This window comes from Zonotrichia leucophrys, chromosome 17, assembly GCF_028769735.1.
Source record: "Zonotrichia leucophrys gambelii isolate GWCS_2022_RI chromosome 17, RI_Zleu_2.0, whole genome shotgun sequence".
In the NCBI taxonomy this organism is placed as follows: domain Eukaryota; kingdom Metazoa; phylum Chordata; class Aves; order Passeriformes; family Passerellidae; genus Zonotrichia; species Zonotrichia leucophrys.
Genome location: NC_088186.1, coordinates 5,836,334 through 5,859,102, shown reverse-complemented (window position 1 = coordinate 5,859,102; position 22,769 = coordinate 5,836,334). Strand labels below are relative to the sequence as shown.

At 48.1% G+C, this 22,769-nt stretch overlaps 2 protein-coding genes across 6 annotated transcripts; one reads left to right on the top strand and one right to left on the bottom strand.

The window, feature by feature from the left end:
• Positions 1-109: 109 nt before the first annotated feature.
• SWI5 (SWI5 homologous recombination repair protein) lies at positions 110-3,602 on the bottom strand. The gene is made up of 7 exons (XM_064728117.1): positions 3,579-3,602; positions 3,055-3,247; positions 2,518-2,644; positions 2,375-2,423; positions 1,881-2,002; positions 858-952; positions 110-709 (listed from the first exon to the last, which is right to left on the bottom strand). Exons 1-7 carry the CDS (start codon positions 3,600-3,602, stop codon positions 645-647), a joined length of 675 nt encoding a protein of 224 aa, XP_064584187.1. The 3' UTR covers positions 110-644.
• On the top strand, positions 3,531-22,409 carry GOLGA2 (golgin A2). 5 transcript variants are annotated; one of them, XM_064728054.1, is made up of 28 exons: positions 3,531-3,648; positions 4,848-4,970; positions 5,313-5,393; positions 8,624-8,758; positions 9,335-9,378; positions 9,503-9,566; positions 10,025-10,084; positions 10,561-10,641; positions 12,344-12,382; positions 12,900-12,962; positions 13,197-13,290; positions 13,897-14,003; positions 14,533-14,591; positions 14,808-14,949; positions 15,916-16,005; positions 16,172-16,279; positions 16,375-16,462; positions 16,972-17,315; positions 18,125-18,238; positions 18,516-18,740; positions 19,050-19,149; positions 19,229-19,308; positions 19,876-20,029; positions 20,162-20,229; positions 20,499-20,601; positions 20,850-20,956; positions 21,115-21,283; positions 21,390-22,409. In XM_064728054.1, the coding sequence occupies exons 1-28, from the start codon at positions 3,601-3,603 to the stop codon at positions 21,635-21,637; spliced, it is 3,138 nt and encodes a 1,045-aa protein (XP_064584124.1). In that variant the 5' UTR covers positions 3,531-3,600; the 3' UTR covers positions 21,638-22,409. The 5 variants fall into 5 exon arrangements, with proteins under 5 accessions (XP_064584124.1, XP_064584125.1, XP_064584123.1 ...); XM_064728055.1 differs by having other exon boundaries at positions 16,969-17,315; positions 19,232-19,308; XM_064728053.1 differs by having other exon boundaries at positions 16,969-17,315.
• Positions 22,410-22,769: the final 360 nt, after the last annotated feature.

Here is a 22,769-nt window from a genome sequence, read left to right as displayed (position 1 = left end):
CAAAAGTGATTCTGCACCTGCACATTCCTGGAGAAAACATTTAAATAGTTCATGTTGTCTCAGTGTAATTTGTTCCCAGGTTCATGCACTGTTTTATAGGCTCTTAAAGTGATTTACTGCCAGATGTGAAGGCTGCTTTATTCAGAGTGAACAGTCCAACACAACTTTACATTTTGCCATTTACTACAGAAATGGTACAAAACCTCCAGATACCAGAGCAGGTAAGTACAAAAATGCAGAACACCCAGACTTGTCTGGATTTGTTGATAAAACAAAACAAATCCCCAAACCACCACAATTTCTGCCTTCTTCCCTCCTTTCTTCTGAGGGTTTTCCTTTCAAAGCAGCTATTACATTGCACATGTGTATGTCCTCACTTCCTCTATCCATTCAGTAACCAAACAGCCCCTGGATACTGCAGGGAATCAGAGGCTCCATGGAAGAGCCTCAACATCAACCTGAACTACAACTTAAAAAAAAAAAAATCCTGTTGATCAGGTAGTACATGAAATTATCTAAAATCCTACATCCCTTTTCCAGAATTCCTTTTCCACCTTCTGTCTCTCCCAAACCACGATGACAGCAATGTGTAATGGCCCAGTGACAGCCACTTCTGCAGGACATGGCACTCTCCAGGTTCAGCACTAGTCACTGAGCTCCAGGTCATACTCAGGATAGAGCTGTTTTGTAGTGACCCCTCGGATAACAGCTAGGAAATAAAGAAACAGCATTGCTGTCATTAAACAAAGATCAGGTGAGTCACAAACGTGGTGTTTTTTTCCCCTAATTATCCCATAGCACATCCCATACCAAGAAAACCAAGATTTTGCAGCCTTGAACAGCTGTCCCTTCCTTACCTAGCTTGCCCAGGAGCATCTGCCCAGCATCTTTGATTTCATTGTACTCATGGAGCAGAGAGATGTGCCTGTCCAGTTCCTCCAGGCTGTAGCCCCTGTAAAATAACACCAGGAAGGTCACAAGTGACACAGAGGGACTGGGGCTTCCTGCTGCTGTTGGAGATACCCAAGCCTGGCACCTCAAAAGCAGAGAGTGAACACAGCAAAGTGCAATTCCTGCAAGCCCTAAACATGAAAGATCTAAACAAGCTCAAGAAAGCCAATGCACCCAAGTTCTCAGAATCAAGAGTAGGCTGTGGTGAATTCCGTTGATCTGTATCTTTAATCTGTATTTAGGGAAAAAATTAAGAATCATAGAATAATTTAGGATGGAAAAGACCTCCAAGAGCATCAAGTCCAACCTTTGGCTAAGCACCACCATAGGAACTAAACCAGAGCACTGAGTGCCATATCCAGTCATCTCCTGAACACCTCCAGGGACCATGACTCCACCACCTCCCTGGCCAGCCCAGTCCAATGTTTAATCACCCTTTCAGCAAAGAAATTCCTCCTGATGTCCAACCTGAAGTTCCCCTGGCATAGCCTGAGGCCATTTCCTCTTGTTCTGTTGCTGGAAGGTTTGTTTATCCTTGAGGATAAATGAAAAGGGGTTCTGGAACAGCCTTTGTTGTTCTACCATTTCCATCTTACCTTAGAAAATATCAGTCTTTCACAACAAATAACAAATGGCTAAAATTATCTGTTCCCAGCAAACACATAATTACCTCAAGAACACCCAGGCTAAAACAAAAATCCTCTTATGCAAGCTTCTAGTAAAACTTGTTTTGCTTTACCACATGAAGTGGAAAGAATTCCCTCTTGTCTCTAAGTCCCATCACTGACAACACTGTAACCAGCATTGCACCACGCCAACAACGGCATCATAGAAGGTCAGCTCTCAGCTCCAATTCCTGGATCACATTTTATTTCAAAAACAAAAATAATTAAGGCACCAAGTAAACACTGAGCTTGCCAAGGACGTACTCTGACAATAACTGTGCAATTTCCTGGTCTAGAGCAAGGTCTTTCTGTTTCAGCTCTTTGATTTCACACCGCAGGGCTTCTTCACTGGCTCCATTAGGCTGGAGGGACTTGGGAGATGGGATCTGTAAAACACAGAGACACACAGCAGGAACTCAGCTCTGGGTAAGATCCTGCAATGCTGGAGCACTAATGGGAAAACTGTGTGTGTATCACTGGATAAAACAGGAGAAAAGGAAAAAAATATCCCTAGGGCAGGGAGGGGGGTTTAAATAAAATGTGGATCATTGTACATAACCCTAGTCTGCTCCATACCACATCTAACCGCACTTTGGAGAGCTACAGTGTAAAATGAAAATAAATAATTAAAACCCACAATGTGCCTTTTAGGAGAAACTCCCCGCACGACACAGAGCAAACTGCCGGGCCGGCGCTAACCGGGGAACCCTCAAGGACAAATCCTCCCCCCGGGCCGGGCTGAGCCCCGCAGCACTCACCGGTGCCCTGAACGCGGCCCCGCCGCTCCGCCGGCCGCCAACCGAGACCCTGCTAAAGCAAAGGGCACCGCATCAGGGGCCGGTACCGCCGCCTCGGCAGGGACACGGCCCCGGAGGGGACGGGAGGGGGAAGCGGCTCCTACCTCCGGGGCAGGGCCCGCGGCGGCGGGTGGCGGGGCGGGCTGCGGCCCGCGCCTGGCGGGGCCCGCTCGGCCAGGGCTGAGGGCTGAGGGAGGCTCGGGGCTCCCGCCACACCGGAGAGCCGCAGTCCTCCCGCCACAGAGCACGCCGGGAGTTGTAGTTCTCCCCACAGAGCACGCTAGGAGTTGTAGTCGTGCCGCCGAGGGGCACGCCGGGAGTTGAAGTCCCCTGCCGGGCCCGACCGCGGTGGGGCTGCAGGTGACATTGGGTGTGGCAGGACAAAATTGTTCCCCAATGGCCGCAGCCGAGGTAGTTACATTTGGTGCTTCTGAGACACCTCAGCACCATGGCTCAGCCGGGACGGGGGCTCAGGGGGTCTCGGGGTCACTCACACACAGTCACTGAATGAATGTGGTTCAAAAAATCACTCCTGTGATCGAACACCACCATACCAACCAGACCACGGCACTGGGTGCCATGTCCAGTCCTTACCCTAAGCACCTCTGCAATGTTGTTTTCGCAAGGTGAGCACTGCTCACGCCCCCGCTTGACCCTGTGTCCCACCGGGCCACCGCAGTTCCCTCCGGCCCGGCCCGCCAGTCCCGCACAGAGGCTCGGACAGCGCTGGAGGCCCCGTCCCGCCGCGATCGGGCCCGCCCGGCGCAGGGAGCCGTGTCCCCGTGAGCGCCGTGTCTCAGAGCCGGGGCTGCCCGAGCCTCGGGTGCTGCCGCGCTGGGAAGGTCAAAGGATTTGGGATCGCACACAGCGACCCCGCCGCCTGCGCTGGGCGCGGGATCCGCGCTCGGACAGCACCGGGCGGAACGCGAGGCGGGTCTGTGTGGGACGCGCCCCGCAAAGGCGAGGGGAGCCGGGCGGGCCCCTCCCGGCTGGGCTGTCGGGTCACTACAGCAGCAGGTGTCACACGGGGACCGGGGTGTCCCGGGGCGGGAGTGTCCCGGCGGGGCCGGGCTGTCCCGCTGTGTCACCCCGGGGTGTCCCGGGGCGGAGCGGGGCCGGCCGGGGGCGGAGCCGCCGCCGCCCCCGCCGCTCCTGGCGGGCTGACGTGGCCCGGGCGCGGGGCGGACATGGCGGACGGCAGCAGGCAGAGCCGGTTGGCTGCGGCCAAGAAGAAGGTGAGGGGCCGGGGGTCCGGGCAGGACGGGACACAACAGGATGGAGCTGGGGGCGGCTGCGTGCCGCGAGCCCCGTGCGGGCCGGGCCGAGCGCGGCCTCCCCCAAGGGGCGCGGGCCGGGCCGCCGCCGCCCCCTCGCTCCGGGCCCGGCCGCGGTGGGGCCCGGGAGCCTGCGGGTGTCCGGGGCTGCGGCCCGGCCTTCTCGGCGGGCGGCCGGGGCGAGGCCGGGCCTGGGTGGCTGCGGTGCTGTAAGGGTTGCCTGGGCTGGTGTGCGGCTGTCGTGTCCCCCCCGCCTTCCTTCCTCCCTCCTCCCCTCCGCCTTCCTTTTTTCCCCTGTTTTTTCCCCATATTTTTTCCCTCGGGGCGGCCCGGCTGCTTGCGTCCCGGCGGGATGCGCTTCTGTGTCAAAGTCACAGGAACGGGAAAGTGTCCTGGAGCAGTTCAGGCTTCCATTTTGAAATCCTCCCAATAATGGGATCCTCCTTCGTTCTTCTCCATCCCCCGCTGCCCCGCCGTGCCCTGCCCGGGCTGTGCGGGCCGGGGGTGCCGTTATTTGAATAAACAACTGCTAGGACTGGCCGCTCTGGGGCTCAGCAGCGCAGGAATTGCACAGAAATGCCGGCAGACCTGGCGGGATCCGTGTTACATCTTATCAGACCGGCACTTCCTGGGCGAAGTGGATGATGCGATTAAAAAATCATTTGTAGATTGTTTCTCCCCTTAGTTCGCAGTTGTTGGGGATTGTGGGGATTGCACCTGCCCTTCATAAAATCTTTCATGGAGTGGAAGATTTTACTATCAGGCAGTGCTTCCTCACTTTGCATGTAGGATTAATCGCCCTTTATTAATTTTGCCTTATTGCTCTTACTTAAAAGCCTGCAAATCCCCCAGACCAGTGCTTTCAATCTCCTTGAAGTTGCACTGTGGAGTATCAATTTCCTAGGGGCAGCATTGGCTGTAAACAAAAGTTGATTGTTTACAACACTTGTCATAAACCCATCTCTTTGGTTTTAACTTTACCCTTCTTGGGCTTATTTTGATTCCTGTTTTTCCCCCATACTGATGAATTCATTCATTCATTCTCTTGTCCTTACACCTTGATCTGTATTTTTACCAGTGAAGTTAGATTTTGAGGGTTTTTTTGGGTTATAGAAGGCATATTTTGTTTGGACTTCAGATTCGTCTTCTTCTGTTCACAGCTGAAGGAATATCAGCAGAAGAACAGCCCTGGAGCCACTGCAGGAACTAAGAAAAAACGCAAAACTAAAGAAGGCAGCAGACCTGCGACTCCCACCACCGATGACCAGCAGCCTCCAGAGAATGTGAGTGTCTCAGTCTTTCTCTCCAATCATTTGCCACCTCCCTCTTCTTTGTTTTTTCTGGCAATCTAACCAGAGCTGGCAGTGCTGGGGTAAGAGCTGAGTGGTGTAGGTGCTGTTTAATGAAGTTTGCTGCAGCAGTTGGCAGCTGCCTGTTCTGGAGGGTGCAGCTGGCACCAGAGTCTGTCTGGTGGTGCCCTGGGTGTGCCCAGAGCTGCTGTGCTGAGGCAGAGCGTGGTCCTCAGCAGCTGCACGAGACTGGTTCCTTGGCTGTCTTGGATTGACGTTTTCTCTCTGTCCTTCTCTGAGCCGTTTCTCTTTCCCCTTTTCTTTCGCCTCCTGTAGATTCAGAACATTCTGAAGGTGCTGGTGTCAGACCTTAACCGCTCCAATGGGGTAGCCATACCCTCATTGGACAAGAGGAAGGTGAGGCAGTGCTCGTGTGACTCGCTCTCCCTCCTGCATGCTTCGGGTTCTGCTCACTCTGAGCTCCATCTCTGGCATGGAGCCCTGTCCTCACATATCCATTGTCAGTTGCTTCAGTTTTGTTGCTGTTTTTATTAACATGGAGCTCTTTGTTACCATTGCTCGTTTCCTTCTGGTTTGTGTCAGAGTTAACACATCAGAAAGTCTTTCTTGAGACAGCTGAGCTTGGAGAAAAACAGGAATTTGGGGTGAGGCAATAAACTCATTTATAACAGCTGAGGAAAACTGCACTAGGAAGAGGTAGTGATTCCTTGTTCTGTATTTCTCCTGCTCTTAGTGTCACTGCTTTGTTTCCTGGAGCTTGGTTTCTGAAGGGCATGTTTCTGCCCATCTCCAGGCAAACAGCTGCACTGGCTGGTTATTCCAGCCACCCATTTTATGACAGGCATGAAGCTGGCACAGGTGATGTACAGTCTGGCAAGGAGCAGGGGTGTAAATATGCTTAGGCAGGAAGTCAGATACTTCAAAGCCAGGCATGTACAGGCTTTAATGTCTTCACATTCCCAAGATCCCAAAGAGGAAAGGGCAGGAAGTATGCCAAGAAGCAAGAGAAAGGTGTTCAGGAGCATACATGAACAAACAGCCTTTTAAAAACACTTATTTTCAAACAGTTAGTTTATTTAAAATAAGGCCCAAACTGTGATGGGAACTCAGAGAAGTCAAATTTTGTAGCTGAGAATGTTCTTCCAGTTTTGTTGTACCAAAGCTCTGCTTTTCATTTTCACTTTGCATCGTTTTGGTAGCTTATTTCCTTACCATTGTTTCAATGTAGTTGTCATAAAGTAGCTCATTGTTACAGTCAGTGCATATCCATGGGTGTCCAGCAATAAATATACCTATAGTAATCGTATGGGGTACCTGACAAATGAAGTGAAAGCTGCAAGGTGGAATGGAATTCCCTCTGAATTGCCTTTGTATCATTCTTTCTTTTGTGTGATAGTATGTGACACACAGAGTTCCACCAGCTGGACTGTGTGTGCAGGTTCTGTACCAGCAGAATTTGAGTGATGTGAAGACACCCTGCCAGTTTGGGGTGCTGGGTGTGCCTCAGAAAACTTGTGTTGTGACTGAAGTGTCACTGTTGTCCTGGGCACTGTTTTCAGTTAATACTTTTAAACTCAGAGCAAGTTAAATATTGGAAAAAGAGATTTGTTTCCCATTGGAGGGTGAGATGAAGATGGGAGGTCCAGTGCTTAGCCTTGCAGTGAAGGCCTGCCTGTGTCTACAGCTTTAGTCATGTTCTGCAAAGGGACAATTTATTGCTCTCTTCATTCTTGTTTCCCCTTTTTTTTTTCTCTTTTTCTCAGAGATACAGTTTGATCTGATTGACTGTTATGGAATTTTTGGATTGTTGTACCTGGGGTTTTAGGAATTATTTGAAAACTAAACTTTACCTGCAATATGTAACGAAAGAACAATTTCTCATTCCAGTTGCTGTCTTGTAAAAATCCTGAGTCAGGAAAATGCTGTTTAGAAACTTGATGCTAATAGGGCAGAAAAGCTGATCATTGGCAGCTGAGCTGCTGCTGCCATTGGTGTCTCATGTGAGGCAGAGCCCTCCCTTGTCTCTCACTTCAGCTTTCTTGGCTCTGAAACAGAGGAAAACCAGCAAAGTCAAAGCCTTTGTGTGAAAGTAAATGGATCCTACTACGTGCTGAGCAGAATTACTGACTTTTTATTTTACTTTATAGGCATGTCACACAGCATAATTTCCATATAAGTGTTTTGCTTTTAATGCTTTCTGTTTCCAACAAATTCAATTGCTCAAATAGTTTTGGCGTTTTTGACAGTTTATTACAAAACTGCTCCTTGTGAAGAAAGAAGGAAGGAGTTCTTGTGGTTGAGGAACATTACTGGTTTCTGCAGCTTGGAAGTATTAGGCAGAAAGAATGTTCAGATCAGAAGAAATTATCATTTTGAGATGCACTGGGGAATTAATTCCTCCCGTCCCTCTGATGTTTATATTGATGAGTGTGTGATTGATAAAGGTGAATTAACCCTTATTTGGAAGAAGTGAGGGAGTTCCTGACCTTCCTAATAAGCACCTAACATCTATTGCTCCTTCAGAGCATCAGTACCTGTCCTGCTAAAAAGAAATTCAGGAAATTCTTGTTTTCTCTTTGTAGTCTTCCAACTTACTGCCTTCATTAAATCTGTCTCCACTGTTGCTGTTTTAACCTTGCTGCTGGATTAGTGAGTGAAGTGCTGAGAGGTAAACAGGGAATGCCAAGAGAGATTTCTTGGTTCCTATGAAGTGCCAAGGAGGAAGTAACTGAAGTAAGAGGGAACTCTTCCAGGTGGAGTTGCAGAGATCTGCAGTATATTGGTGGGGCTGAATGCTGAGATTATCTCCTTTGGTTTGTTGTGTTTTTAAGTGATGACTTACTAGAGCTGGATGATGAAATCAATCAAAATGCTGTAAAACACAAGAGCACTGCTGGGCCTCAATGGCTCTAGTGCTGTGCAAGGAGATGCAGTGTGGCTTTGTAGAGGGGGCTGCAGATGCCATCCACCCTCCCACAGAGGCTGCATAGGAACTTGCTGTCCAGAAATAGTTTTTTGGCTCTTCTCTTTTCTATTTAGACTCTTCTAGTCATGGGATCCATGGCTGCAGCAGGGCCACAGGCACCTGCTCCCAGCCACCCTCCCTCTGGCCTGTTGATAAATGTCCTGTTTCTAAACTGGTGGGTCATGGCATGCCACAAATTTCAGCGAGTTTTAGACAGAGCACTTGAGTCTGACTAACCCATTTTTCAACTAGTCACTCCTCTGTTCTTTTCCATCTTCATTTGCATACAGTGATCTGTGTTTTCCCCAGGAACATCTTAAAGGTGGTGCTTTTCCAAGCACAGTGACATTTGGCTTTGCCCTTACTTGATTTTTGGTGGGTCTTTTGCAGTGAATCTCATGTGTGAACTTAGAGTTTGGGTGATGTTATTGCCCTGTGTTTAAAAAGGGAGTTGGATTGTGGGACACTCTGGGACAGTGTTTGTCTGTGGTTGATGCATTCACCTCTTTGCTCTGGGGAGAACACAGGTTCCCTTCCATGTGTTTCCTAATGACTGTTCACATCTGTCTGGTTTTCACAGGCAGGCTAAAGGTGATGTGTTTTTGTGTGTGTTTGTTCATTCTGCATGGAGGCTGTAATCCTGTGCTGTGTTTTGTGACAGGCATACTTTGACAGTGATGTTGCCACTCGTAGTGCTGAACAGCTTGCACCTGATGTCCCTGTGCTATCTAACAGCAACAGCCTCCCTAGTTGTGGTTCTGTTCTGCCTGCTCCTGAGAGCATGCAGCTCACACAGGTTTGTGACTTTCATCAATACTGCCATTGAACCATTGAGGATTGGTTAGTGATGCCACATTAGTGTGGAGAAAGGGGACCTTCATAAATATGACATGACTAGTTCAGGTTTTCTCCTGTTAAAAATACTACATTTCTGCTGTTAAAAATACTACATTCTCCCCTCTCCATGCAGTCATCATCTGAGAGCAGAGGGAGTACTAGCACACACGTGGCCCTGCAGCTTCCAAAGCTGTCTTCCTTCCCCTTCTCTCCTATTTCAATCAGTCTGGATTTCCTTTTACTAATTAAAGATTCGGTTGTAGCTTTTTTCAGCAAAGTGATGATTATCCTGATAAATAGGAACAGTAGACATAAAGCTGATACACTTGAATTTCTCTATTGCAGACTCACTCCACTCAGAAATGATGTGTAAGCCAGGGCTGAGTTGGTGGTTTTAAGTTCATCTTCCTTTGGGAAGCAGTAATTACAGGAGCTGTGAAACTTGAGCCCAGGTGTAATCAAGTCTTAGTGACACATTCATAAGTGTGACTCCCATCTTTTACAGGCTTACAAGTTTTTATGTTTTAATCCACAGATGAATGAAGCTGAGGATCATAAAAATGCTTTGGATGAGAACAGGTGAGTGTCTGTGTTGGCTTTGCAACAGGATCCCAACAGATTAAGGTTTTATTCCTGCCCCAGTGCTGTGCTGATTTGGGCAGCTCTCTGGGAGAGGTTTTCATTGCCAGGTCTTTGTTCCCAGGGCTTTCTCATCAACAGAGGGTCTCCGTCAGTTGTCTGAGCAACTCAACGGCCTGGTTTCCCAGGTACTCCTTTTCATCCTTTTGTCCCATTAATTCTCTTGGTGTTTGATGTGGAACTTTAAGCAGACAGCTCAAGGAAACACTCTTCAATCTCAGAGTTGTCTGCAGCCATCCTGCTAACCAATGTGGTACTTAAACATTGAGGAGCAAAAAAATGCTGGTTTAGGAATTTAAGATTTCGGCAGTAGGAAGAAAGCAGAGTGGGATGAATGAATTGTACATATTCATGGAAAGATGTACTCTTGATTTACTGGAAAAGAATATGAAGTCAGTCTGAATAATTCACATCAGCTTGTCATAGGGGCAGCCAGCATCTATCCTGAGCCAGAAGAGTGTTTTCTGTGCCTGTGTGTGGTTGTTTGAAGTGACGGGTGCTATAAGGAGTGTTACACTTATAATGGATCTTACCTAAGAGTGATTTGCTTTGAGGACTAAAACTGACTTACTTGATTTACTTCTAGTCTACATCGTATGTGAATGGAGAAAGTGCTGTTTCTTCCACAAATATTAAGGAAATGGAAGTAAGTTGTTCTCAGTCTGTCATGTTTTTTATTTTTCTTATTTGCTGCTGTTGATCACTTGTTTGGATTCTGTGCTTACAGCAGTGTTAGTGAGGCCTAACTGAATGCACAGGTCACAAAAATCACTGTGTAGTGTCACCTGGGGCTGTAATTGGGTAGCTGTGATCACAACAGTCAGAGGCAGTTATTAGAGATGTTCCCAGTTTGGGGACTGGGGATAATCTGGCTTCCATGCAATTGCAGTTCTTATTCCTGATTCACTTTTATGTCAAAATGAGGCCTCAGCAGAAACGGATAAAATAGGTTAACATCCCAGCTGCTTTTGTTCAAACCACAGATTTTGTTTTGTTTGGAGAATCTTATTATATCAGATTGTGATAATGATTTATTTTTCTGTCCTTTTTAATTATTGCTTTTTTCCTTCCCTCCTCCTCTTCTGCTCCTTCCTTTTTCTCCTGTATGCATGTGCCCATCAGACACGTTACCAGGAGCTGGCAGTAGCCCTGGATTCCAGCAATCTAACTAACAAACAGCTCGTTACAAAGATAGAGGAATTGGTAAGAAACAATCCAACCAACCAGTCTGGCATTGTCTTTGCTGCTCCTCCTGCTCTCTGGGTGTCTGCAAGGTTCCAGGTTCCTCATAGTGCCACAAGGAAGGCTGCTTACTCAGCACTTTGTATGGAACAGAATGGGCTGGGTGGAAAACCTGTGAGAGGATCAAAGCCTAAGGCCTCTTGTGAGCGTGGTGGCTCATGTGAGGAAGCAGAAACAGAGTTTTGTTGTTTCCATTTAAGTGCTCTGTTATCTCCTCACATTGTCCCTGGGTGATAAGCATCCTCATAAAACAGCTATTTCTGGTCCTGGTCTGAATCCTTGAAATACAGAATTCTGGTGCTGGCAGCAGGGTGAAAACCTGTTTCTGCAGGTGGTGATGCTGTTCTAAATATATCAGCAGAGTGGGAGCAATAGGTCCAAGAGAGCCTGGGGCTGTTTTCTGATCATATCCTCAGCTTCTCTTGGCACAATGAATGAACTGCTTTGTCCTGTGGCCTGCATGGATTCCTGCTGCTGCTTTTCAGCCTTCAGCCTTAACACTGCAAAAAATGCAACTAAGTGGATCTGTTCCAGACTGAAAAGAGCCTTTCTTGTGTGAAATACTTTCCCCCATTTTGTTTCTCTCTAAAACCACACTTTTCCCAAAGTTCAGCATTTCCCAGTCCCCCCATGACCCCTCTTTTTGTTTCATTTTTGGTTTTGGGTTATTTTTGTTCTGTTCTTTTACTTTTTGTGTTTTAGTTGGGCTGCAGAGGTACAGTGCATTGCCCACCCAGGATTCTCATTGTTTGCCAGCTTTTCTGTTTGTCTGGAACTCTGTAGGGCCTTTGCTGCATTTGTGCTCTTGCCTTTGCTTTTCCTGCTTGTGTGCTGGCATTGCTAAAATCAAAACCTCATCACCTTTCCATCTGCAGTCATGTTTCAAAATACACTGAGGTAGTAGTGGTAATAAAGAAACACCTTGGCAATATTCATCATTTGGGAAGAGGGAAAAAATATTAATTATGTAGTTACTTAAGAGGAAACTGCCAGGGAGACAAGAGCAGCAAAGGGCAAACAGGGTTTGGTGGCAGCCTGGGCACCCTTTGCCCCCATCACACCTAGAGATGCACTTTGTGCAGTCACAGATCTCCAGTGTTTCACCCCTGAGACTGAAATTGGCTGGGACAGAATTATCCCTTTCCTTGCATCTGGCTTCAGCTGTGTCTCACACCACCTTGGTGGGAGCCTGCCAACGTACGTGCAGCTCTGCACGACTTGGCCACTTGTTAACTGGGAGAGAGGTCCAAGGAATCACTTCAAGGAAAGGACTTTTGCTTTGGGATTTAGGTATTTGTCTTTCATTAAAAGCATTTTTGCTGATTTTTCTAACACACCAGTTAGACTGTGATTAATTGCATAGATGTGGGATATTGCAGGTTTAAACTGAAGTTGCTGGATGCTCAGAAAGGAACAGAGAGGGGTTTCAGCAGAGGTATTGGAGGAGAACTGTGATAATGTACTGAACAATGAAAAACAGCACATGTATTAGTGAAGGGAGCCCCCAAATCTCTTAATAACCGAGATGAACTTCCTAGTCTTCTACAGAAATGGAAATTCTCCTTGCATTAACTGAGCGTATATCCTGCTTCATCAAAGTGAAAATGTGTTTCAGTATGAGAATATTTTCTCTTAATATTGGTGCATCAATTTTCTTCCATAGAAACAGCAGAACCAAGAAGCAGTGAATCAGCTGGAAAAGGTAAAGTGTGTCCTATTTTTGGATAGATACAGAAATAGGTATCTGTTTCTCTGAGGAGTAGAAAACACAGTGGATGTGGCACAAGAGTGCATGATCTTGTCTTGTGTTAGATTCAGTTTTATTTGTAGCATAAGTTTTAATATTTTGACTTCACGAGTTGGGCCTGACAGGCAGCATTCTTAGTTTGACCAAAGCTAATATTGAAATAAAGTTCAATATTAGCTCAAGTTGCAGGAGTGCAGTGGGGACAGGAGGTTACAGTTTAGGTCCCTGCCAGGAGCTTCCATTCCAACACTGCCACGTGTGTGCTGCAATGATTGCACTGGGCTGTTGCTGCTGGTCTGGGATGGAAAAATGATTCAGTTGTTCAAATAATGGAAGATTAAGCGTGTCTTTAAAAATACTGGCATCATTTAGATACTAGAAACAGTACCAATTAATTCCTGCTTTTTTAGTTTGATGTGAAACAAGGGTTAACTATCTGCATGTTTGTGCTGACCAAGCATTGTTTTTACAGGAAAAGAAGGAGTTTGAACAGAAATTTTCTAAAGAGCAAGCAGCACTGAGGGAACAGTTACAGGTAAGGCAGAGCCTCCCTTACAGTAATATCACCTGACTTCTGCTATTTTGTGGATTATTGAGCACTCAGTCCTTATCCTGAAAGGCAGAAGTCCATTCCTTTAGCAAAACTGAGTGTCAGCCAGACTGTACTTAACTGCAAGAGCTCTTTACTGAATTGTCCTTTTGTGACAACAGTGATGCTGCAGTGGCAAGCAAAGAAGTTTTGTGCTGAGCTGATTTTCTTTTCCCAAAGGTTCATATCCAGACTATTGGAATTCTTGTTTCTGAGAAGTCTGAGTTGCAGACAGCCCTTGGCCACACTCAGCAAGCTGCACGGCAGAAATCAGGTACGTGACAGTCTCTGCAGCTCAGAGAACTGTGAGCTGAACTGTGCATGTCAAGTCACAAGCATGACAGTTGTTGGCAGGCAGCTCACAGCACTCCCTGACCCCTCTGTGAGCAGCCTTTGGCACTGGCACTGCTGCTGTCATCGTGGCTGCCCCAGATGGGAGCATGTTGGTCTCATGGCAGTTGAGGTTCTTTTGTGCATCACTAAAGCCCTGTCAGCTCTGTTGGGCCTTGTGACTACCCCAGACCGTTCCTTTCTAATTCTTTTAAAACTTGGTTTCCCTTTTCTGCCCTGCCTCCCACACAGCTGTCATGTTAATCTAGGTCTTAGCTGAGCTTTAGGAAAAAAAAAAACCCAAACAACATACTGTCTATTGTTCTGCAAAGGAAGTTTCATCATCTCCCTCTAAAAGTGAGGCAGGTATTTAGAGAGAGCTGTGCTCCCAGGGCTGTTAGTGAATCACCTGTAGAGCCAGAAGCAGAGCAGCTCTGCTGATTTACTGTGCTGCCTGAAGAGCTTGTTGACAAAGTAGAAAGTGCTGTTCAGCCAGTTCCCAAATGCTGTTTGTGGTGTAGCTGAGCTGCCTGTGCTCTGACTCGTGCAGGGGAAGCCGAGAGCCTCGCTGCCCGTCTGCACTCGTCCCGCCAGCGAGTGTCGGAGCTGGAGCGCACCCTGTCCTCCATCTCCATGCAGCAGAAGCAGTCAGAGAAGGTGAGAGTCACCTCTGTTTGTGCTTAACCAGCAGCTCTGCCTTTGGCTGTTTGCTTATTACTACACTGCTGCAAAGTCTGCAGTCCCTGCTTGCAGAAGAGGCAGAAATGAACCTTGTTAATTGTTAATTAACCTTTTAAAGCCCTGTGTTCCCCATGATCAAGGGAAACTTCATTCAAGTTTCTGTGACTAATCACATGGTTCAGTTGGTGTCCTCAGACCTGGCACCTCACTTCATTAGTCTGGCAGCTCCACACAAGAGATACCTTGTCCCAGAAATCTCCATCAAGCACACACTTCAGTATTGTCTTTAATCCAGAAATACTTGCAGCATCACACTTGAAAAGACTGAGCAGACTTATTCCTGGAAAATTCAGGAGGTTCTAAGCAAACCTGTCCTGAAGCTTTTGCCAAAGTTATGACCTTTTCTGTTTTAGCTGATGTGTTAAAGGTCAAATGAAGTATTTTTTAATACCTTATTTGTTTGGCTGAAGTCTACAGATAAATCAATAATTTCCTTTTTCTCCAGCATAATAAAGAGTTAGTGAAGGAGCGAGACAACCTGAAACTGGAACTGTACAAACGAAGGTAAGTCCCTTCTGCTCATTTCTGCAGAAGAGCCCCAGAACAACAAGTGGCAAAGACCACAGGTGGTGATTTGGGAGGCTGGATATTCAACTAAAAAATAATTATTCACTAGATGTGATGTTTCTGTGATTCTAGCTGCCAGGAAGCATTGGTTTGTAGATCCTTGACCCGGACATCAGCAGACCCAGAGCCACTTTAATTTTTTGTTTGTTTTAGCAAAAGTAGTGAGGAAATAAAACAGCAGAATTCAGAGCTGTCAGAGAAGGTTCACTCCCTGGTGTCCCAGAACTCAGCTATGAAGTTGGATGTGGAAGATTTGCAGAAGAAATTGGAAATGGCTGAACTGATGATTCAACAGGTGAGGGCAGAGGACAGTGCCACACTTCCTTCTGAGAGAGGGGGCAAGACTTAACTCTGGCTTTAAAGGAAGGCATGAAATCTCATCAAGACATCCTCCTAGGAAAAACCTTTCAGCAAGGCCTCAGGGGAACAGAAAAGTTTGTGTTCTTTACAGTGTTGGAGCTGTAAATTGATTGAAAAGCACACATTGTTTGAAAAGTAATGTCACTTTAGTCTGCTAAAACTGTTGTACAGTGAGAGAGGGTGAAATGTGGAAATACAGTGACTTTTCTGGTTGTATCTGTTCAGCATTTTGGTAATTTAGTTCTGCAATGAGTAAGCAGCTGAGTAGGGGTGGTGTTTGTACCCACCAGTGGAAGGTGGTGAATTGGACAGAGGCAGCTTGAAGTCAGCTGGGGATGGAATGCATGGAGCCAGCTGTTAGCAGGTCAGAGAGCAAGCCTGGTGTAACCCTGAGCCTGGGAGGGAAGAAAATGCTCTTTTTTAAATTCCTAGACTGTGTCTTAAGTTACCCTTGAAATTAAGCCAACTGCTGCTCTTCTGGGAAAAGTCCTGTGCCTCAGCTGAGCCAGCCTTGGTGCCCAGTCCACTGACATGCTCCAGACACTGGCTTTAAATTCCTGACATGTCTGACATCTTTTAAGGTCACAGCCTTTTATACCATCTGATATGGCTGAAAAATGCAGATGCTAGAAATGAACAGAATTTCTGAGCCAAAGTTTGATTGAATCCTATTTTCTTAATTTAAAAAAGAGTAAATGCAAAATTGGTAGGGAGGAGCTGCCCAGTTTAGCTTGTTTTATAGGACTAAAATCTCAGCTTTTTGTTTTTAATCCCCCTATTTTTTTCACACTGAACTTCACTATAAGTTGGAGGATCATGTGGCAGGTTACTCTCAGGGGGAAAGGCTGTGCAGGAATTGAATGTTAACATTTTGCCTTAACTTTCTGATTTTTTAAAACAGTTCTCAAGCCAGGGAGGGAGTCTGGATGCAAACCAGCAGCTGCAGATGGCTCTGGAGGAGAAGGCAAGCATGGAAACCCAGGTAGCTCAGGTAAGAGGTTGTATGAAATATGATCCAAATCTTGATGTCTGTAAGGAAACTTGGGGGGCAGAAAAATGTAGTCTGAGCTTTGCACTAACACTGATTTCTTCAAGTTTTATCCCTTAAACCAGATTTATTTAGCCAATATGATGTTGTTTGATTTTGTTTTGAACAGCTCTCAGAGTCACTCCAGCAGCTGCAGGCAGAAAGAGATCAGTATGTGGAGAAACTGAGGGAGGAGGGCAGCATTTGGCAGCAGAGGGTGCAGCAGCTCTCTGAGCAGGTAACCCAGGGGCAGCATCCCAGCTCTGGACAAACCCAGGCAGCAGGAAATGCCCCATGAGCATTGTTGTAATTTTCATTTGTGTGGCCTTGCAGGTCCACACAATGGCAGAGGAGAAGGAGAAGCACATGGCCAAAATTCAGGAGCTGGAGAACAATGTTACAGAGCTGTTGAACACATCAGGTAGGGCTTCCAAAGTGGGGCTTCCCACTGCAGAGTGGAGCTGGATAACTCTGTCCTGCTGTGCAGGTGCTTCTGCACAGGAGGTGCAAGTGGGTCTGATGCTGGGAAGGCAGATGGAGACCAGGTGACCCTAAGAACCCTTTTCTCCTGGGAAATAGCAAGTGAACTCCTGCAATGGATGGACCAGCAGCCTGGTTATGTCTGTAGTATTGGCCTGACTGTACTGTCAGCCTCTCTGGCCCAGGAGTTTGGGAAGGCAGGATGCTCCTGCTCTGGGGCTGGGAGGGAGTCAGCAGCAGACAGACAGCAGGATGCTGTGCTTGGCTTTGGGGTAGGTTTGCTCTTTGTTCCTCTCAGTGCTGTGCACTGAGGATTGGAGGCTGCAGCTGCTGAGCCCTTCTGGGCCACAGAGCCCCATGGGCTGGGGAGTGCTTTGTGATCCAGCAGGGATGTGTCTCACCCAGCCATTTCCCTGTGGCTGAGCCCCTCTGACTGCATTTCCTCAGCAGTGAAGCCCATGGATATCGAGCCTGCCTCACCACCGGGGCCCACAGCAGCCGAGCTCAGCCTGCAGGAGGAGATCCAGCGGCTGCAGCAGGAGAAGGAGGAGCTGCAGGGGCAGTACCAGGCCCAGGTCAGGGACAATGAGCAGCTGAGCCACCTGAACCGGGAGCAGGAGGAGCGGCTGCTGGAGCTGGAGAGGAGCGTGCAGCGCTACAGCGAGGAGGCCGTGGACAGGCAGCAGATCCTGGAGGACATGCAGAGTGACAAGGCCACCATCAGCAGGGCACTGAGCCAGAACCGGGACCTGAAGGAGCAGCTGGCTGAGCTGCAGAATGGCTTTGTTAAACTGGTAGGTCTCTTCTGTGCTTCTTTTCTCACTGCTTCCCTCACTGGTGCAATCCTTTTGTAGCGCAGATGGGAAAACTGGCAGCAGCATTATCCCTCTCTTACCCTCTGAGAGTCTTATCCTCTGTGGCTGCTCCATCCTTAGTGCCATGCCAGGAGGTTCCCTCCAGTTCCTTACTCCCTCAGGTGCTCTAGCAGATGAACCACTATCTTTCTCCAGAACTATTTCCTTTTCCTTCTTATCCCCTGGCTGTTTCTCTCCCTGGGTATTCCTCCTGCCCTTTTACCTGAAGAACCCATTTCCTGTTCCCTTGTATTTGCCCATAAGAAAGTTCTCAACAGTATTCTCTTCTGCTGGTGTCATTCTTACCCATCCTAGAGCTGAATCCTTACTCTTGCTTTGCTTCTTTCAATGTGACACTTCCCCTCTGGGGTCCTAGCAGACTGACACATGGTCTAGCTGCTGGTTTTTTTCTTTAGTCCTTTTTGAACTCCTTGGTTTTGAATGTCTGTGGCTCTCTTTGGGATATTCATACCACCCATCTGCTTTGGAGCTGACAAGGCTGCATGATGTGCCAGGCCTCTTCTTGGCACTGTCCCAACACCAATTCCCCTGTCTCTTTCCTTGTTCTTCTCCCATCTTCTGAACCTTTCTTTAAGGTATTTACTGCCCTAAACAGTCAATTTATGGCCCTCAGTCCAGAAAAACACAAGGGATGGCCCCCTGTTGTACTGGGAACTAACGTGGTTTATTGAGAGCCTGTTTCATGGTGGCTGGGGCACTTTCCTTACACAGTCGTGTTTGTCTTGCAGACAAATGAAAACATGGAGGTTACAAGTGCCCTGCAGTCAGAGCAACACGTCAAGAAGGAGCTGGCCAAGAAGCTTGGGCAGCTGCAGGAGAACCTGGCAGAGCTCAAAGAGACGGTGAGCACCAGCACTGGGATGGCAGAGCTGGATTCTGCAAATTGCTGGCAACTTCCCAGACACTGATGGAAGGATGGAAATGGGTATTGCAAAGATCCAGCTGGGAGCCTGCCCCTGTCATCTGCTGCTGATGTGGGGGACCAGCATGTGAGGGCAGATGGTGGCTGTCTGCCTGGCTGGGGGCTTTGGGGCAGTGTTGACAGTTTGGATCATGTCACAGGGAGCAGCTTTCCAGGCACAAAGGGTTTGATGTGGTGGTTTGACCTTGTTCTCTCAGCTGGAGCTGAAGACACAGGAGGCCCGTGGCCTGCAGGAGCAGAGGGACCAGTGCTACAGCCACCTGCAGCAGTACACCCTGGCCTTCCAGCAGCTTGCTGCCGAGAAGGAGGAACTGCACAAGCAATTCCTGCTTCAGACACAGCTCATGGACCGCCTGCAGCACGAGGAGGTCCAGGGGAAGGTGACAGTGGAAATGCACCTGAAAGAGCTGCAGCAGACAAAGGTAACTGTAAAAAGGGACAAGTGGAAAGATGGGAGGTAATCAGTAAGTGAGAGATTTGGTGGGTCCCTTCCACCCTGGGCTGTTCTTTTTAGTTTGGAAGGCAGTTTGGAAATGGTGTTAAATATCTACAAGATTAATCTGCAAGTACAGTCATAATACTGCTGTGATTGCACCCTGTGCCATACATATGAATTGTACCTGTCTGGAGCAAAGTACTGTTTGTGTGTGTGGTGCTACTGCCTGCAGACGGAGTGACTGTTTGCAGTCTGGCTTGTGCAGGTTTTGTGATCCTCTGCTTCTCTCTTGCAGGAAAGTCTGGAAGCTGTAGCCAAGGAAAACAAAGAGCTGCAGGCCCAGATCAGTCAGCTGGCAGCAGAAATGGATGGCAGGATTTTGCACCAACTGGAGGGTGAGTGGCTGCATCAGGGAGGAGGCAGAGGTGGGTTCTCTGCAGCATTGCCTCCTTGTTCACCTTCCTTCTTTTACAGAAGGCGATGAAACAATGACTGAAGAAATCCAAAAACCTTCTCTTGAGATCCCAGAGAAGTTTGAAAGCCATGAAGAAATGGTGAGTCTTAGTGGGTAGAAAAGACTTTGATTTTAGTTCTAAACAAATATCTAGAAAAGGAATCCAGTTAAATTACAGAGAGGTTTATCAGCTGTTATCCTACCAGCTGAGTGCAGTCATGAGGGAAATGCAACACCTTGTGCATAGCAGCAAAGCCAAGACTTCTGCAGCATCCTTGCAAAACAGGCTGGAAGTCTGGCAGTGGTTTCCTTATGATGACAACTCAGCTGGCAGAGCAGCTCTTTAATGGGGCTTTGATGATGATGTTCTTTTTAGTTTGGAAGGCAATTTGGAAATGGTGTCAAATATCTACAAGATTTATCTGCAAGTACAGTCATAATACTGCAGTCAAATAGCTCTCAAGGGATCCAGTTTTTAACCTGCACTAATTGGGAATGAGAAGAGGCAGTAGCTGCTGCCTGGCTTGGTTCCAGGGCAGTCACACAGTTCTTTGGTTTCACACCCATAAATAAAATGGGGTAAACTGTTACTCTGTCCTGAGATGCACCATGGATCCTGCTGAACACAGGGGAAGCACTAATGTCCACACTCTGAAATTCTTCTTAGGTCCTTTTCGTGACCTCTGCCATGTCCCAGGTGGAGCAGGAGCGAGAAGATCTGAGGAAGCAGCTGGCTGCTCAGAAGCAGCAGTGCAGAACCCTCCTGCAGCAAATCACAGCTCTTAGGCAGGAGCAGCAACATCACACCACACTGGATGGAGGTAAAGCCCAGTACAGTTTGGGGACAGTGTGACCATGAGGTGCTGGGCCAGCAGCTGCTCTGAGACAGACCCAAAGGTCTGTGAGTGCATCCTGCCCCAGGAGAAACTGTAAATTGCACACATCCCTTCCAGGCTCCATTATGGATACTGTTCCAGTGGAGGTTCACGAGGCTTTGAAAACTGCCATGGACAAGCTACAGGTAAATAAAGCATCTCCTGTTGTTTCAGCCCTGTTCCACTGCTCAGCCAGACCAGGATCCAGTGTCAAACAAACATGACACAGATTGTAGGGGAACAAGCAGCAGATGTTCCATAAAAGGATGCTCCATCCTAAAAAGCTTGCTCACTGCTTGTTTATAAAGGAGCAGGATTTGTTCTCCAGGCTCAGACCAGTGTCAGGGGGTGTTACCTTTAGCACAGGTGTTGTCTGTGTGTGACAGCCCAGTGACTGACCCCTCTGTGTGTGCAGTTGCGTTTCACAGAGCTGATGCATGAGAAGGCTGACCTGAAGGAGCGGCTGGAGGAGCTGGAGCACCGCTGCATCCAGCTGTCTGGAGAGACTGACACCATTGGTATGTTTGGGCAGCACCAGCACAGGCAGAGCTTGCTCAGTGCCTCATTTATGTGGGAACAGAAGGTCCCCAAACAGCTTTTGGAGCTGGGGTCCTCAAACTGCCAAGCTTTCCCTGTCTCCTACTGTGCCTAACTGGGCTAGGTCTCCACTCCAGGGCTGATTTTCTGGGTCCTCATGCCTCACACCTCACTATGGGGCTTGTACCCCAATCTTGCAGACACTCCTGAGGCTTCTCTTGTGTTGCAGGGGAGTACATTGCACTGTACCAGAGTCAAAGGGCTATCCTCAAACAGCGGCACCAGGAGAAGGAGGAGTACATCAGCAGGTTGGCTCAGGATAAGGAAGAGATGAAGGCAAGGACTTTTCTGTGGTATTACTCCAAGCAGGGTGGGCCTGGGGAGTGCAAACCTTTGTGTGTTCCTTTCCTAATTCTGTGACAGGAGTAGGATTCCCAGCTGCAGGGGTGTTATTTGTGTGCATGTTTCATGGGCTTTCCTTTACTTTGGTGCAGATGAAACTACTGGAACTGCAGGACTTAGTGATGCGCCTGGTGAGGGAAAGAAATGAATGGTACAGCAAGTATGTAACAGCTGCTCAGAACCCAGAGCTGCTGGCAGGCCAGAGTGAGGGTGGGCTCCCAGCAGAGAGGCGCATGGAGCTCAACGCCACCGATGGAGCAGGTGAGCTGCAGGCAGGACAAACTCTGTGCAGGGGAGCAGCCCCTGCTCTCAGCCCTGAGTGTGGATGGGAGGAGTTACCTGCCTGCCCTCTGTGTGCTCCTTGCAGGGTTACGAGAGGTGAATCTGTCAGATGAAGCAGAACAAGAGGCTGCTGTTCATCAATCCGGTTTCCCCCCTGCTGACAGCAAAGCTGCTCAGCCAAACCAAGAGGACCCCACAGCAAAGCAAATAATGCAGCTTCTCAGAGAAATCCAGAACCCTCAGGAGAGGCTGGGCTCCCTGCTGGAAAACCCATGCATTCCCTTCTTCTACCGTGCTGATGAGAATGATGAGGTCAAGATCATGGTAGTTTAAGAGGTGCTACATCTCACTACAGCAACTTTCTGTGGGCCTGAAAGGACTTGATGGACTTATACGTGCCCATACCTGTGCTCAGTGCCCTTGGTGAGAACAGGTTCCTAAAGACATCAGTAAAGAGAGATTATATCAGATGGAACTCGAGCATCAGACCTCATCTTCTCTTTCCTCTGTTACTCGGTGTGCTTGGAGGACAGGCAGACTCTTAACTCATCCTGGGAGGCAGCTGGTGCTGCCACATCACCTAGGCCAGGCCCACACTGGGGGCAAAGGGAGTCCATGACTTTTGGCTAAATGACTTAACCCTTGTCCCAGACTCTGCTGCCACAGGAGCTCCCCACGGTTCTGATCCATCACTCATGCCTGTCATCAGCCCAGTTCCTTCCAGGGCTCCCACAGTAACTAACTGTTCTGCTAATGGACTCTCAGCAGGTTGGGTTTGTTTTCATACTACGTATCCTCAACTCCCCCTTGCTGCTGCAGCCCTGCCTCTTGCACCTGTATTTCTGAACAGGCCCCCAGCAAGGAGCTCCTGGGCAGCACAGCCCTGCCTGTTCTCATTGCCAGGGGAAGGGACCCAAGGGAGCCTTGAGGGGTTTTGGTTACTTGACAAAGCTTTATGTGATTCTTGGGAGTGGGGTGGAAATGTAACTGCACTTTGAAGGATGATGTGTTTCACTTGTATGTGTCTGAAGGTTTTATTTATTTTAAGAAATGGGAGAAATTAAGTAAAAGGAAACCACTTAATAAACATGCTTCGTTTTGAATTTCTGGACTTTAGGGGTTCTAGTTCTCCATCCCTGAACTTTCTTCTTCTCCCATTTTGGTAAGGATTGCAGGAGATGAGTGGAAACCAAGATCCCATGGTGCATGTTTAAGGTCCTGGGACATAGAGCAGCAAGTGTGGTAGTCCTGGCCCTTCCTTAGCCATAGCCCTGATTCTAGGGAGAAAATAGAACATGGAGGGAGGAGAGGGCTCCCTGAAACAGCAGCAAAACAAATCTGGGTGTGGAAGTTTATGCCATGTGAACTGGATGTGGATATCCTGCAACTGACTCTGCCTTTAGGCAAGAACTGCCTGTTCTTAGGATGGGTGAGGTCAAGAGTGGAGTTTTGAGGGAAACCACAG

What these genes read in the sequence shown, in the direction of transcription:
- GOLGA2 (XM_064728053.1), top strand. Translation starts at nt 3,601, where the DNA reads ATGGCGGACGGCAGCAGGCAGAGCCGGTTGGCTGCGGCCAAGAAGAAG. An exon ending in TCAACGGCCTGGTTTCCCAG is followed by an intron (nt 9,567 to 10,024) that starts GTACTCCTTTTC and finishes ATTTACTTCTAG; the next exon opens with TCTACATCGTATGTGAATGG. An exon ending in CAAATATTAAGGAAATGGAA is followed by an intron (nt 10,085 to 10,560) that starts GTAAGTTGTTCT and finishes TGTGCCCATCAG; the next exon opens with ACACGTTACCAGGAGCTGGC.
- SWI5 (XM_064728117.1), bottom strand. Translation starts at nt 3,602, where the DNA reads ATGTCCGCCCCGCGCCCGGGCCAC. An exon ending in CCGCCCCGCGCCCGGGCCAC is followed by an intron (nt 3,248 to 3,578) that starts GTCAGCCCGCCA and finishes TGACCTTCCCAG; the next exon opens with CGCGGCAGCACCCGAGGCTC. An exon ending in GGGCCGCGTTCAGGGCACCG is followed by an intron (nt 2,003 to 2,374) that starts GTGAGTGCTGCG and finishes TGTGTTTTACAG; the next exon opens with ATCCCATCTCCCAAGTCCCT.